General features: G+C 30.5%; 1 protein-coding gene across 1 annotated transcript; it reads left to right on the top strand.

Annotated features, from left to right (window-relative positions):
- The first annotated feature begins 2,686 nt into the window (after nt 1-2,686).
- On the top strand, nt 2,687-5,729 carry LOC131017977 (probable glutathione peroxidase 2). The gene is made up of 6 exons (XM_057946743.1): nt 2,687-3,011; nt 3,917-3,993; nt 4,719-4,780; nt 4,874-4,992; nt 5,157-5,324; nt 5,527-5,729. The coding sequence occupies exons 1-6, from the start codon at nt 2,877-2,879 to the stop codon at nt 5,554-5,556; spliced, it is 591 nt and encodes a 196-aa protein (XP_057802726.1). The 5' UTR covers nt 2,687-2,876; the 3' UTR covers nt 5,557-5,729.
- Nucleotides 5,730-13,576: the final 7,847 nt, after the last annotated feature.

The raw sequence follows: 13,576 nt of genomic DNA, 5'->3' as shown, positions 1-13,576 counted from the left end.
TAAATAAAATAATATATTTTTTCTTAAAATGCGTGCCTCCTCCCTCCTTAGGCCAATATTTCGTGAACAAAGGGAGTACAATTAATCCACACAAAAAAATTAAAAATCAGAAACCTAATTCAGGGAGGCGAAAGCAGCGTGTGGAATTGGCGGCGTCGCGAGCGAAAGCGGGCAGGAGGCTTGAGTGTCTGCTAATGCTAGGGCTCCAACGACCTGCGAGTGGACGAATCGAGAGAGGGAAGGGAAGGCGGCCTAATGTAGCTGCTTGTCGAATGAAGTCAGAAGAGGAAGTGCGACGGTGGCACCGGAGCAATGCAGTTAGAGAAAGAGAGAGGGAGAAAGAAGGAAAAAAAGGGAGAAAGATATCTTGAATGTATGCTAGTGTTAGGAATCCTGCGACCTACTTTTGGCCAAATCGAGAGAGGAAGGAGAAGGCGGTCTATGAATGCTGCCTGCCGGATGAAATCAGAGGAGGAAGCACGACGGCGGTGCCAGAGCAGTCTGCTTGGAGAGAGAGAGAGAGAGAGGTGGCTAGGGCTTGGAATGAGAACAATGGTTGTTTATTTATTTATATGTTGGGTCCAACGACCCGCCCCGATCCAATCCATCTGTTCCATACACTTGGTCTGACAGAAGAATTTGCCTAAAGTTGTTAGACTTTTTAATGTGTTTGACTTCACAATAAAAAATGAAAAACAACATTAAATGTTCTGTGCCATCTGATTTTTTTGAAAGCAACCTTCAATATTTACCTTGCGCCAACTTCAACAAAATGAAAATCAACAAAAACTCAATGAAAGTGAAAAGGTTGAAATTTCAAATTTCATTTCAAGTTTTGGGCAGATTTCGAATTTCTCACCATACATCACACTCCCAGATTCTATAAAATGAGACACAACATCACAATCTCAAATTACAACTGCCAATTCCTATCTTTCACCAAAACACTTCAAAAAAAATAAAAAATAAATAAATAACTAAAAATGAGGCGCAAACACTTAACAATAGGCATGAGGAACTCCATAGTCCAATTTCTTCTTCAAGATAGTAAAACTGAGAAGTCAAAACAGGACAAGATTCATGAAGCGATCGTCAAGTTCGGTGTTTCTCGATAGACCGTGAGTCTGTCTATGGTCTGTTGCAAAAATTCAACAATAAAATGGTGAGCACATTCATTCATATAGTGGCAAAACTCAGGGCACACACCAACAAGGCCACATCACATAACCAAGTCCATACATGGCCTATAACAACAAATATAGTCGCATATGACAACATCTCATACACCAAAACATAATCATAGATGTAAATTACAGAATAAGCACGTAATGAGCAAAATTTCATCATCTCAAACAAGCAATTCATTGCCCAACCCACTGAATTCATGGATTTCTTCACAGATAAAGAATAGAGAGTAAATTGGTAGATCTCACCCAGAAAAATGGAAAATGGAGCAGAATTTTCATGAATGCCAAAAGACGAGGGGATTTCTCAACCAAGCTCGAAGACTTAATAACATCTTCCTCCAAACCTTCGCAACGGACCACGTCGTCCTAATTTTCCTCACAAAGAAAGGAATTTTCAAAAGAGTTAGACATAAAATTCACAATAGAAGGAAATTTAAAAATTTCATCAAAATTGGAGCGTACTGGGCGGCGATAGATTGAACTCTGGGCTATCTGTGAAGCTAGGGCTTGTGGCCACTCGCACATGGCTTCCATCTCCTCCATGGTGTCCAATGTGTCGTAATCCTCTGTGAAAGTGGTCGAGAAAGGGAAGTACACCTTTGGTGCTGACCCCACGTTGACAACGAGTCCTCCGAGTTTAGAACGTACTCGCCGCTCAAGTAACCCTCTCAAGTGGTTTTCATCACGGCGGTGGAGGCGAGTTCAACGATCGAAGAAAACACAGGTTTAGATCTGTGAAATTTTCTCTTAGATTTGGCCGAAGGGTATATGCGAGAGGCAGCTGTACAAAGGGCGAAGGGAGAGAGGTGGCTGTACATAGGGTTGTAAACAAATCAAGTTGCTTGCTAACTATTCGGAGTTCGACTCGAAAAAAAGCTCGTTTAAGTTCGTTTAGGGAAGTTCGATAAATAAACAAACCAAATTTGAGCTTAGTAGTAATCGGCTCGTTAGCTCGTGAACACGTTCGTTAAGTAATTCAAGTTGAAAAATATAAATTATTAGTAGATACAATTTATATTTATCTATTAAAATAATTAATATATTTATTATTTTGAATGAAATAATTTATTTTTTTAAAAAAATAATCAATATTTTGAATATAAATATAAATTTAGAAAGTTCGTATATGCTCGATTAAGTTCGTGAGCCTCAAAATATTCGTTAAATAACGTTCAGGATTCGACTCGATATTAAACAAATCAAACTTGAATACATCACTATTCAATTCGACTCGGTTCGATTACACCCCGAGTTGTACTGTACAGAAAGCGGCACCGGTGGAATAGTGCCGAATGACTTAAGGTTTTCTAAGATAGTGGCGCATAGAGAGCAGAGCCGAGTGGAGTGAATGATTAGGGTTAGAGTAGAGTAGATATAAATTAAATAATTTAGTGAGTTTTAATTAGAAATTAATTATATTTCAAAATAAAAACATGTCAATATTATTGAGAATCAAAAAGTAAAACAGGCCAAGATTATTGAGACGGGAAGAACAATTTTCTTGGTGCGAGTGAATAGTAAACATTGTCATAGAATTAACTGTTCAACCACCGAGAACCCAGTAGTTTTATGATGGCGGCCTCCAAAATGGTTGCTTATCATCCACTTTACTTGAGCCTCCTGCTTCAACAAATCAGATTTTCTGTGAATAATTATCCGAAAACTAGAAAAAGGTAGGAGCAGAATAACATGTTTTTGCTAAGACCAATCAACTGGGCATCTATACTCTTCCTCTGCCTTGCGCTATGGTTATATAACAGATATCCTACTCTCAAAGATTCAGGAGCAGATTCCCCAAAATCAGTTTACGACTTCACTGTTAAGGTACGCGCTTTATTTCTATCAAAGATTTTTCAATTTTTTTTTTTCGGAGTTTTAGTTGATGTTTCCGGTGATAATTTTTTTTACATCTGCTTTCTTAAATTGGATGCATGCTGATTAGCTTCAATATCTTAATATTATTGGGAAATGAGAACTGATGCAGTAAGGATGTTCTTCTATTTAGATTTATTTATAAAATTGGTTAATTCTTGAGATTTAAATGTCATAAATCACATTAAAGGGTCCTATTTGTGTTTCATCTTTGGAAGGGTAATCTCAAAATTGGGGGTGATTCTTTGGGCATTGCTAAATTACTAACAAGAAACTCTTGGATTTGTTTCTGTGATGAATGCATTGTGGGCTAGATATGTTAGCAGCAGATAACCCTATATATGTTTCATTGCTTACTGAATGTATTTGTGATTCATTTATATGATGCATTGAGGATCATACAGTGGTTACTGATTCTATTTTGGAGTTTGGAAAAACCATGACCATTAGTTGCCAGCTGAATCTTTTGTGATATGCCTTAAGCCTAAGCCACTCCTTAGACACCGAAACATTGTTTTGTGCAAGAATGTTACAGTTTTTATTTCTATGTCGAAGACGAACCTCGGGTACTTGAATTTGAAGCTAGCTATCATGTTTCCCTGAGTAGATAATACAAGAGAATGCATTGGGAACTTCACTTTCATCATGTATAATGGCATTTCCATCTCCATGTTTATGTATTTGCTTATTGTATCCACAAGATATTTGTTTCACTAGACAAGCTCTTTTTCTTGTTTTGCTGATTATTTATTCTTCAATCAGGAGATTATGCTCTTTAGAAATTATGCATTTTAGTTGTCACTTATTGACCAGGAGAGTTGACACATGTTTCATATGCTAAATTAACTGAAATACAGGATATTCATGGGAATGATGTTCCTTTAAGTAACTACCAGGGGAAGGTTCTTCTGATTGTGAATGTAGCTTCGAAATGGTATATGACTACATCTGCTGATTTAAGTTTACCCCCCTCTTGTATATTATTTTATTTTTTTAAAGTTTAGTTTTATATCATTGCTACATTATGATGGTGTCTGGTTTTATCTCTCATTAGATTCCTTCTTTTGGTATAGTATTTATTTACTCAGTTACTCTAAAATATCAGATTGTCCCCTAATCTGCAAACTTCGAAGTTAGTTCTAGATGATTCTGGTACAAGATAACCGAGTAGATTGGCATTCTTTGCGGTTTGATGATGGATAATGCCATTAAACATAGTTATAATTTAATAAACACTTATAAGCACCATTCGTTTTACTATTGCCATGTGTCACATACTAACATAACATGTATAAGTTACTCCGTTTAGTTTTCTAAACCAAGTGGTACCTGTAGTATCAATCAAGGTCTATGATTTGGTTCGAGATTATTGAAATAGTTCTTGATAAATTTGTCCGTGTTACTTGAGTTTTTGAAATGAACAGAAGATTATCTGAAATAGAAGAAATTTGTTATTGCGATTTGAAGTTGGAGAATAATGTTCTTCCTTATTAGTTTCTTGTTCCATCTCCAATTTATGCCAGGGTTTCGGGGTAAAAATGTTAGTGTCTCATTGAACCAATGTTAGTATAAATTAGTTTTTTCTAAGTTGTTTTAGGTTATCGTAATAACTTGTTTCTTAGCATTACCCTTAACTCTGTTGTTATTTCTCTTTTATAGTGGTTTAACACAGTCAAATTACAAGGAGTTGAATATTTTGTATGAGAGATATAGAGATCGAGGTTTGCCAATATTTTCCTTTGGTTCATAGGACAAAGCTAAAATGTGTTGCCGTATGTGTTTTGTAAGTGTCATTATGTTGTGTCTTCTTCCAGGCTTTGAAATACTCGCATTTCCTTGCAATCAGTTTGCTTTTCAAGAGCCGGGAACTAATGAGGAAATCGAGGAAACTGTATGTACTAGATTTAAAGCTGAGTTCCCGATCTTTGACAAGGTATTCCTTTCGTATTATTGCGTATTTTGAACCATCTTACACTGTACTCACTTACCATGATGAGGCATTTACTTTGAGGTATATGATGGATAGATAAAAGTAATCCTATTAATAACCCTTTCAAGTAAAAAACTGACATGCATAATGGTTGAAACTCCGTTTAGATTGAGGTCAATGGAAAGAACACGACGCCCCTTTACAAGTTCTTGAAGTCGGAAAAGGGTGGTTTGTTCGTCAAAGCTATCAAGTGGAATTTTACGAAGTTTTTGGTGAACAAAGAAGGAAAAGTTGTGGAGAGATATGCTCCAGCTACATCACCACTTGCAATGGAGGTATAAAAGTTTGCAAGAAACAAGCTGAATGTTAATTGTTTTGCTCGTTCCAGTGGCAATCAGAAATTTAAAAATGATTTATCGACTAATGAGCTAAAGAAGCTAGAAATCTAGGAGTCAAATACTAGGTTTTTAATTTCAGTCATTTGCATCTTGATTCTTGATTTGGTGCTCATTTTTTGTCTTCTGTTTTTTCATGCAGAAAGACATACAAAATATTTTGCCAAAATGAGCATGTGCAGGTCCTCATTCCCTTTATATGTATCAATATTAAAGTACATTGTTGAACACTAGAAATGGGATGCAATATTCATCTTCCTCGATCTATTTGGTATAACAGAATGCAAGGCATATTTATCGTCCTTACGTTCATCTTCCTCCTTCAATTTGTACCCTTTTATTATATACTAGTATATAACCCGTCGAATTTCGACGGGACTTTAAATTATGATTTAAATTATATATATTATTTTTACATAATATAATTATTTTTAATTAATTTAACTTGATGTAATAAAATTTATATTATATTAATCTCAACTATATTTGTCGATTAAATGTTAGTTTTTTTGTTAAAATAATAAAAATACCCTTTTATATAAATTTTTTTAATACTTTTTCTATATTGACGGATAAAAGTTAATTTAAGATCTCATATGTCATATAAGCATCATCTCATCTAAACTCTGTAAGATTAGAGGATCATCAAAAACTCGAAAGACAATATTTGACTTTTGAACGCTAAACTTTTAAGCATTATCTCGTCTGGACCCTGAAACACTATATTTAACTTTTATGCGTCAATCGTTTGAACATCACTATCTGATGCTTTAAATATCATAACTCACTTCTAAACATTATTTTCATTAGGAGCTTGAAAGATCAGGACTGACTTATGAGATTATACAATCTGAAGCTTATAAGATCGACTAACTTCTAAACATCATCTTGTATGGAGTTTGAATAAACATAACAGGCTTATGTGCATCATCTCATTTGAAGCTAATTAAAATATCATAACTGCATTTCAAGCATCATTTCGTTTGAAGTTTGAAATAATAAAATTGGCTAGTAAGCATCATCTTGTTTGAAGTTTGAAAGACCATAACTAAGTTTTGAGAATCATCTCGTCTAAGGCTTAAAAAAATTGATATGAGATTCAAATTATATCATGTCAATTTATACGAGAATATTTATTTATCATAACTATTCTATATCCTACGTGGCACTCTCACAATTTAGTATTTGCTTCACCCTCAATTATACACTATATGATATTTTTACATTTGTTTTCATCTATTCAACATTGAGTTTATACAAAACTTCATCAATTCATAACCTAAATAAAAGGCTCAATCTCCATGAATACATTAGCTCATCTATCTAGAGGTGGCCACGGTTTCGGTTCGAACCGGAACCGAACCGACGGTCCCACGGTTCCAAAATTTGGAATCGGAACCGAACCGTGAAAGTCCCCTCATGGTTTCGGTTCGAACCTTGAACCGGCGGTTCACGGTTCCAAAATATGAAACCGTTTTTTTTAAAATTTTATTTTATGTTTTAAAGTGTTGATTTGAAGTTTATAAAATGTACACAATGTTAAACTATTTATTTAGGTTGTAAATGATTGAGATTGAGTATGAATTAAATGTGGGAATGAGAGTTGACCATTTTATTTAGATGGTAAAGGGTTGGAGTTTACTATAAATTCGATGTGAGAATAAGAATTTGAGATCGATAAAAGTAAAGGATATAAAAAAAGCACATGAACTTATGATTTTTCAATGCACATGATTCCCACATCGAATTTTTACTAAATTTCAACCATTCACAACCTAAATAAAATGGTTAATCCTCATTTCCCATCCTCACATCTAATTCTTACTAAATGTCAACCATTTATAACCTAAATAAATGGTTCAACATTATTTATATTTCATACAACACTTCAAAATATAGTATAAATTTAAACAAAAAAAAATTGACGGTTCCAAGGTTCGGAACCGTGAACCGCCGGTTTGGAAAAATTGGAACTGGAACCAAACCGTGGAGCCACGGTTCTGATTTCGGTTCGGAACCGTTGACCACAGTTTTGGTTTTGAAATCGTTGACCATGGTTCGGTTCGACGGTTCGGTTCCCAGTTCCAGTTTTTTTGGGCATCTCTACATCTATCTTTCCTACATTGATATTCTTTTAAATTTAATCAAGAAAAAATCTAGATAAAAAAAATACTTGTAATATGTATTTCAAATAAATAGTTTTCCATATTTTTTTATAGTTGCAATAGTTTTTCACAGTAAATTTATATTAAACTTCATAATTCAAAGTCTAAAAAAAATTGTAATTAGATTTAAAATCACAAGTATAAATTTTAAAAAATAAAATTAAATAATTTTTTATTTAACCAAATAAAATTGATCAATCATTCCACCAATTAAATGTGAAATTTTGGTTTGAAGAGTAAGAGCATCCTTTTACATAGGTTTAATTTTGGTGAAATCTCATAAAAAAAAAATCAATGTGGGATGAAAAGATTTAGATAAATAAAAATGAATAAATATTAAATTCTTTGGAGAATTAAATACAAAAATATGGTCATGCAAAATAGGAGTATTCCATTTTTTATTATATATGTGATGATATTAATATTTATTCTCGTCCCAAACCCATATAATAATACCAACTAATTTCTTGAATTTGTTTAAATTTATAAAATATAAATCAATAATTGGTTGATAATCTCGATAAAATTTCAAACAATAGGAATCTATTTATTTCAAATACATTTAAATATATTTTTATTATTTTTTCAAAGTTAAGTATCTTTTTATTTAGATTTTTAAATGGCAAAGTTTAATAATCCTTTTATTTAAATTTTGAATTGTGAGATTTAATATAAATTCAATATATATGAGAATGTGTTAGATCAATTCAGGAATGATAATTTATTTGAAATTATTTTTTATGATCAAATTAAATTGAAGAATATATTTATTTTAAATGCATCTCAAAAGTATCCTTTTATTTATGTTTTTTTCATGGTGAAGTTCAATTTAAGATCAATGCAGGAATGATAAAACATCAATGTGGGAACGATGATAAAGCTAATATATACATGGAGATTAAGCCTTTTTTTTAGTGCAAAAATATATATGAAATAATTTAATTTGAAATAAATGTCATATATGAGGCACATTCTTACAAAACCTCATCAATTCTACACTTATTATGACCATAATGATATATCTTAATATAATTTTCTTTATTTTATATGACGAAATTAAATTAAATAACTTATTTATTTAAAATACATTTAAGTATTATATGACCACATTCAATTGAAGAACCTATTTATTTTAAATACATCTATATTTTATTTAGGTTTGCAAATATTGAAATCTAATTACAATTTTTTGTAGAGTTTGAATTACGATGTTTAATATAAATTTAATGTGAAAAACTATTGCAACTATAAGAAATGTGAAAAACTATTTATTTGAAATACATATTATAAGTATTTCTTATCTAGATTTCCCATGATTAAATTTAATCAAATATTAATGGGGAAAAGCTAGATGACCTAATGTACTTATGGAGATTGAGCCTTTTATTTAGGTAATGAATTGATGAAGTTTGGTATAAATTCAATGTGGGATGGATGAAAATAAATGTAAAAATGTCCTATATTGTAGAATTGAGAATGAAGTAAATACTACATTGTGAGAGTGCCACATAGGATAGAGAATGATGGAGAATGCTCCAATATGTATCCTATTAAATAATAGATAGATTTCTTTGTCATACTTCAGCAAAATCTATATATATATGAAACACCAGTTTTTAACGGTAACTTTTTACCGCCAGATTTTCTCTCTCCTTCTATCACTCATTTTATCACACTTTCTCTCTCCTAACTCCCTCATCTCACACGTTTCTCTCACCATCTTTATTATATGATTTTTACCAAATTTTATCTCCCTTCTCTTTTTTCTTTTGATTATTTTCTAGAAATCATCAAATTTGATTCGTGAAAAATATTCAATATGGATGTTAAATTAAAGATCGTGACAATATCTTTAATTTGATATAAAAATTATATTTAAAAAAATTGACATAAAAAAGTTATAATAGTTTGAAATCATAAAATTAATTTATTCCTCTCTCCTCTCTCCTCTCTCCTATTTCCTCTCTCCACTCTCCACTCTTTTTTTTAATATTGAAGTCACGTTAGTATTTTTTTTAAATCATATTAGCTCATTTCAAAGCTCTTTAATTTAAAAGTATTGTTTTTAGAGTAGAATTTAAATTAATTTAATATAAATTTATAGCTGAATAATAATTATATCATCTTAAAAATTATATTTCAGAAATGGTTTAAATTTATTAAATCTTTAATTATGTTTTATTGTTTTTTATATTTATTTGTATTAACATATCTACTACTACTATTTTTAATTAAATATTATATTATATTTCATTTACTATATATTAAACATCAAAATGGCTCATTGAAAAATTATTAATTGGAGAATCAGTATTGATACTATTTAAAAATAAAAAATAAATTGAACTGCTTAATTTTATAATAGCACGTCTATTTAAATTTAAAAAGATCATGTATATTATTTAAAAATGAATGACAATTATATCATGTTCAACCCCTGTTTTTCCACTAATCGATTGATAAAAAAAAATAAAAAAAATTGTTTGTAAAGCAACACAAATTAAAATTTAAATGCATATAAAGATAAATATTGTCATATTTATTCAAATTACTTGGCACATATAAACTTACGACTCATCAATAACACCATTATTGAAATAATAATCTATATATAATACTCCCTCCGTCCCAACGAAAGCGGTGCTCTTCTTTTCGCCACGGAATTTAAGGAGAATAAGATTGTAGTGTAAAAATGTGTAAAGGTGTGTGGGGCCACATTGTTTGTAGTGTAAAATTATTACCAAAAAAGAAAATGCATCACTTTCGTTGGGACGATTTAAAAAGGAATACGCACCGCTTTCATTGGGACGGAGGGAGTACAAAAGAGGAGTTTGTTTACCTCCAATTTTTCTCTCTCCTCATAAACTTTCCCTTCAAATTTTATATCTTTTTTTTAATTCTTTTTAAAAAATCATTAATTTCTATTATAAAAATAATGCAAATGGATGTTAAATTAAAGATTGTAAAAAGATCTTTAATTTGATATAAAAATTATAAAAAATAAAATTTAGATTATTAAGTTATGATTGATTAAAATATTAAAATTAATTTTTGTTCGCTCTCATTTATCTATAATGTTGAATATCGTACTCTATTTTCATTGTATTTTCGTTTATTGGTGACAAACATAAGCATATTTCATTTTTTTCCTTTTAAAAAAGTTTACATGATTTTTAAATATAATTATTTAAACTACAATAATTTTTAATGCAATTAAGGAGGAGGAAATTTGTATTAATTTTGATATGAATTTGTAAATAAAATATTAGTTATATATTTTAAAATTAGAATTTAAAATATTATATATATTAATTTAATTATGTGTACAAATTATTTATTTATTTATATAACAATTTAATAATATATGATTTGGACTTTTACGAGCCAAAATTATTATATTAAATGACGGCTATTAATTTAGTTATATTGATGCTTTAGTGTAATCGTAACCCGTGCATCGCATGGGAGAGCGTACTAGTTATCTAGTAATGACATAGTTTTTAGTGACATCAAGAGATATATCGCACGAGTTGTTACATCTTTTGTGAAAATTTAGTTACATCCACCCATGCATCTATATACTTTTGTTACATATAAAAATGTAATTAAAATTTGTTACTTACAAAAATTGATAAGTGAACACCTTCACATGTCTCTAAATTTTGTGACATGCTTTTACTTTTCCTATATTGATCAATGTTTACCAAACTTTTTTCTTATCAAGTTCATTCTACAATAGTTAATTGTGTACATGATTTCGTAACATACAAATTATACTTCTTTAGTCCCTCAAAAGTTTGCCCCAAGGAAAGCAGCATGGATTTTAATAAAAATTGGTAGCAAATTATTTAATGGTGGGGTCATGTATAAAACACTGTTTAAAGGGTTGTAATTATAAAGTTGAGAGTAAAGTCATGTACAAAAGTAGAAAGTAAGAAGATTGAGAGAAATTTTTTGGGGACGGAGATAGTAATACTTAATTCTGGATATGAGATTGTGTATATTATCACCACACTATTGGACGTTTTGTGTATGTTAGAAAATAGCTAGTCGATATTTTTCAGGCTCGTCACATCTGTCGTTTTCAGAAAAACCATTTTCCCTCTCATAGAGTCGTACGTTTTCTATGATTAATAGATTTTTAATATAAATGTTGTACTGCACTTTTAGTCTTTTACGATGGTAGCTAGTAAGCTCATGTTTTATTTTATTTTTATGTAACATATTCAATTAGGTATTTGCATCACAATTGGTAAACGATTATCTTTCTGTTGGATGTTTTGCGAGTTTAAAACACTTCAGCGACATTTATATTTTATATTAACAGTTTTAATTCTCTTTATCATTTATGTTAGTCGGCACGGTACATTTTTAACTTCAATTGTACAGTATATTTAACTTTCCTACTTTCTTTAATTTTAGATTTCTAAAGTTCATTGATATCAGCCTTTTTTATCCTTCTTTTCCTTGAAACCCTATTCTCTCTTTGGACTAAGTTTATCGGTGCATTTGATGCAATTGAGTTGATGGCCACGGAGGCAAATAAAATTAAAAAAATAAAATTAAATGGACAGAATTAGAGATGTTCGACCAGCCAAGAAATAAGACCACCATGAATTTCCTATCTCCTCTAAAATTCACCAATAATAGTGAGACACTTGTCTCTATTTTACTGGTTTTAAAGATTTTGTTTAGATAAATAGATAAAATTATTATCTTACCTTTTTTTTTTTTCATTTTCTGTAAATAGAGACCACGTAGTCTTGCTACATTTCAACACTTTCAAATTCTTCCATTAACATCTATTATTTCTTTATCTCCAATAGATTGAGACGATACTTTTTTCTTCAACTTTCAAAATTTCAATATCTCCCAAGACTATATAATCCAAATATTGATGATATTCCAAGCTCCAACGATTTTTCAGAGTTTACATATGCTATGAATTCTGAATCCTTGGATAATCCAACTCATTCTCCTATTTTTGAATTATGCTTAGTACATATTTTTTTTTTCAATTTCGAGTTTAGATTGTTGTAATTTATGTTTTTAATTTGTTGTAATCCGAATTATTATTAGTTTGTTATTTTTTTTCATTTTAATTTATTTGCAATATTTAATATTATTAAAATTATTACGATTAAAAGTAATAATAAAATAATTATATATAATATTGTGATTTGGTGGTTGGGATGATCATTGATAAACTAACAAAAAATAAAGGTGGCTGGCTTGTGATCAATATTGATGATATGAAAGAGAGAAAATAATTAAATATTGAAGATAGTTGGATGCATGATTGAATGGTTGCAAACATAATCTTAATCATATCTTCTTACATCTTCCTTTTTCTGGCATTTCGATCTCGTTTGCCAAGGTAATTATTCGGACTTTTTAGTTATATTTTATTTTTATTAGTTTATATCAATAATTTCAATTGATATGATCGATTAATTATAAATTTTTAATGTAAGTTTTGTTAATTATACACAGAGAGGTAATATTTCAAATGGTATGTTTCAAGAATTTACATAGGTATTCTATTTGCCTCGTGCCTGCTGGGCTTTTCTATTGTCAGGAAGAATACACAAATCACTTTCTAATTGGAGTAAGAGTTCATCATAAAGCAACAAACTGGCGATACTCTTTTGTCACTCTCTCATTTAGATTTTTCGATACTCGAACTACTTACTATACAATGAGCATAACATATAACGAAAGATTCCATTCACTCTCTCACTAACGGCTCCACGCCTCTGCAGGCTTTAATGAATTAGCATCTCATATCTTTCGAATTTACCCTTTCATGTTGAGTTGTTAGTATTTAACCTATTAATATGTATGTATCGAGCATACGATAATCCCATCTCCAAGCAATTGGACCACGTACCTAGTTTTTTGTGGCATATATAACATCTAGCATGCAGTCACTCTCACCACAAACATAGTGTGAATTAATCAAAGCGATGAATGTAACAAGACATAAATAAATTTATCTATAAATATCGATGTAGTAAAGTCATATAT

Source organism: Salvia miltiorrhiza, chromosome 3 (genome assembly GCF_028751815.1).
Source record: "Salvia miltiorrhiza cultivar Shanhuang (shh) chromosome 3, IMPLAD_Smil_shh, whole genome shotgun sequence".
Lineage (NCBI taxonomy): Eukaryota > Viridiplantae > Streptophyta > Magnoliopsida > Lamiales > Lamiaceae > Salvia > Salvia miltiorrhiza.
This window is presented reverse-complemented; position numbering and strand designations above follow the sequence as displayed.

Bases quoted from the DNA above. Each gene is read 5' to 3' on its own strand.
- LOC131017977 (XM_057946743.1), top strand. From the start codon at position 2,877: ATGTTTTTGCTAAGACCAATCAACTGGGCATCTATACTCTTCCTCTGC. The intron at 4,781-4,873 runs GTTTGCCAATAT...GTCTTCTTCCAG, and splicing joins TGAGAGATATAGAGATCGAG to GCTTTGAAATACTCGCATTT. The intron at 5,325-5,526 runs GTATAAAAGTTT...TTTTTCATGCAG, and splicing joins CATCACCACTTGCAATGGAG to AAAGACATACAAAATATTTT.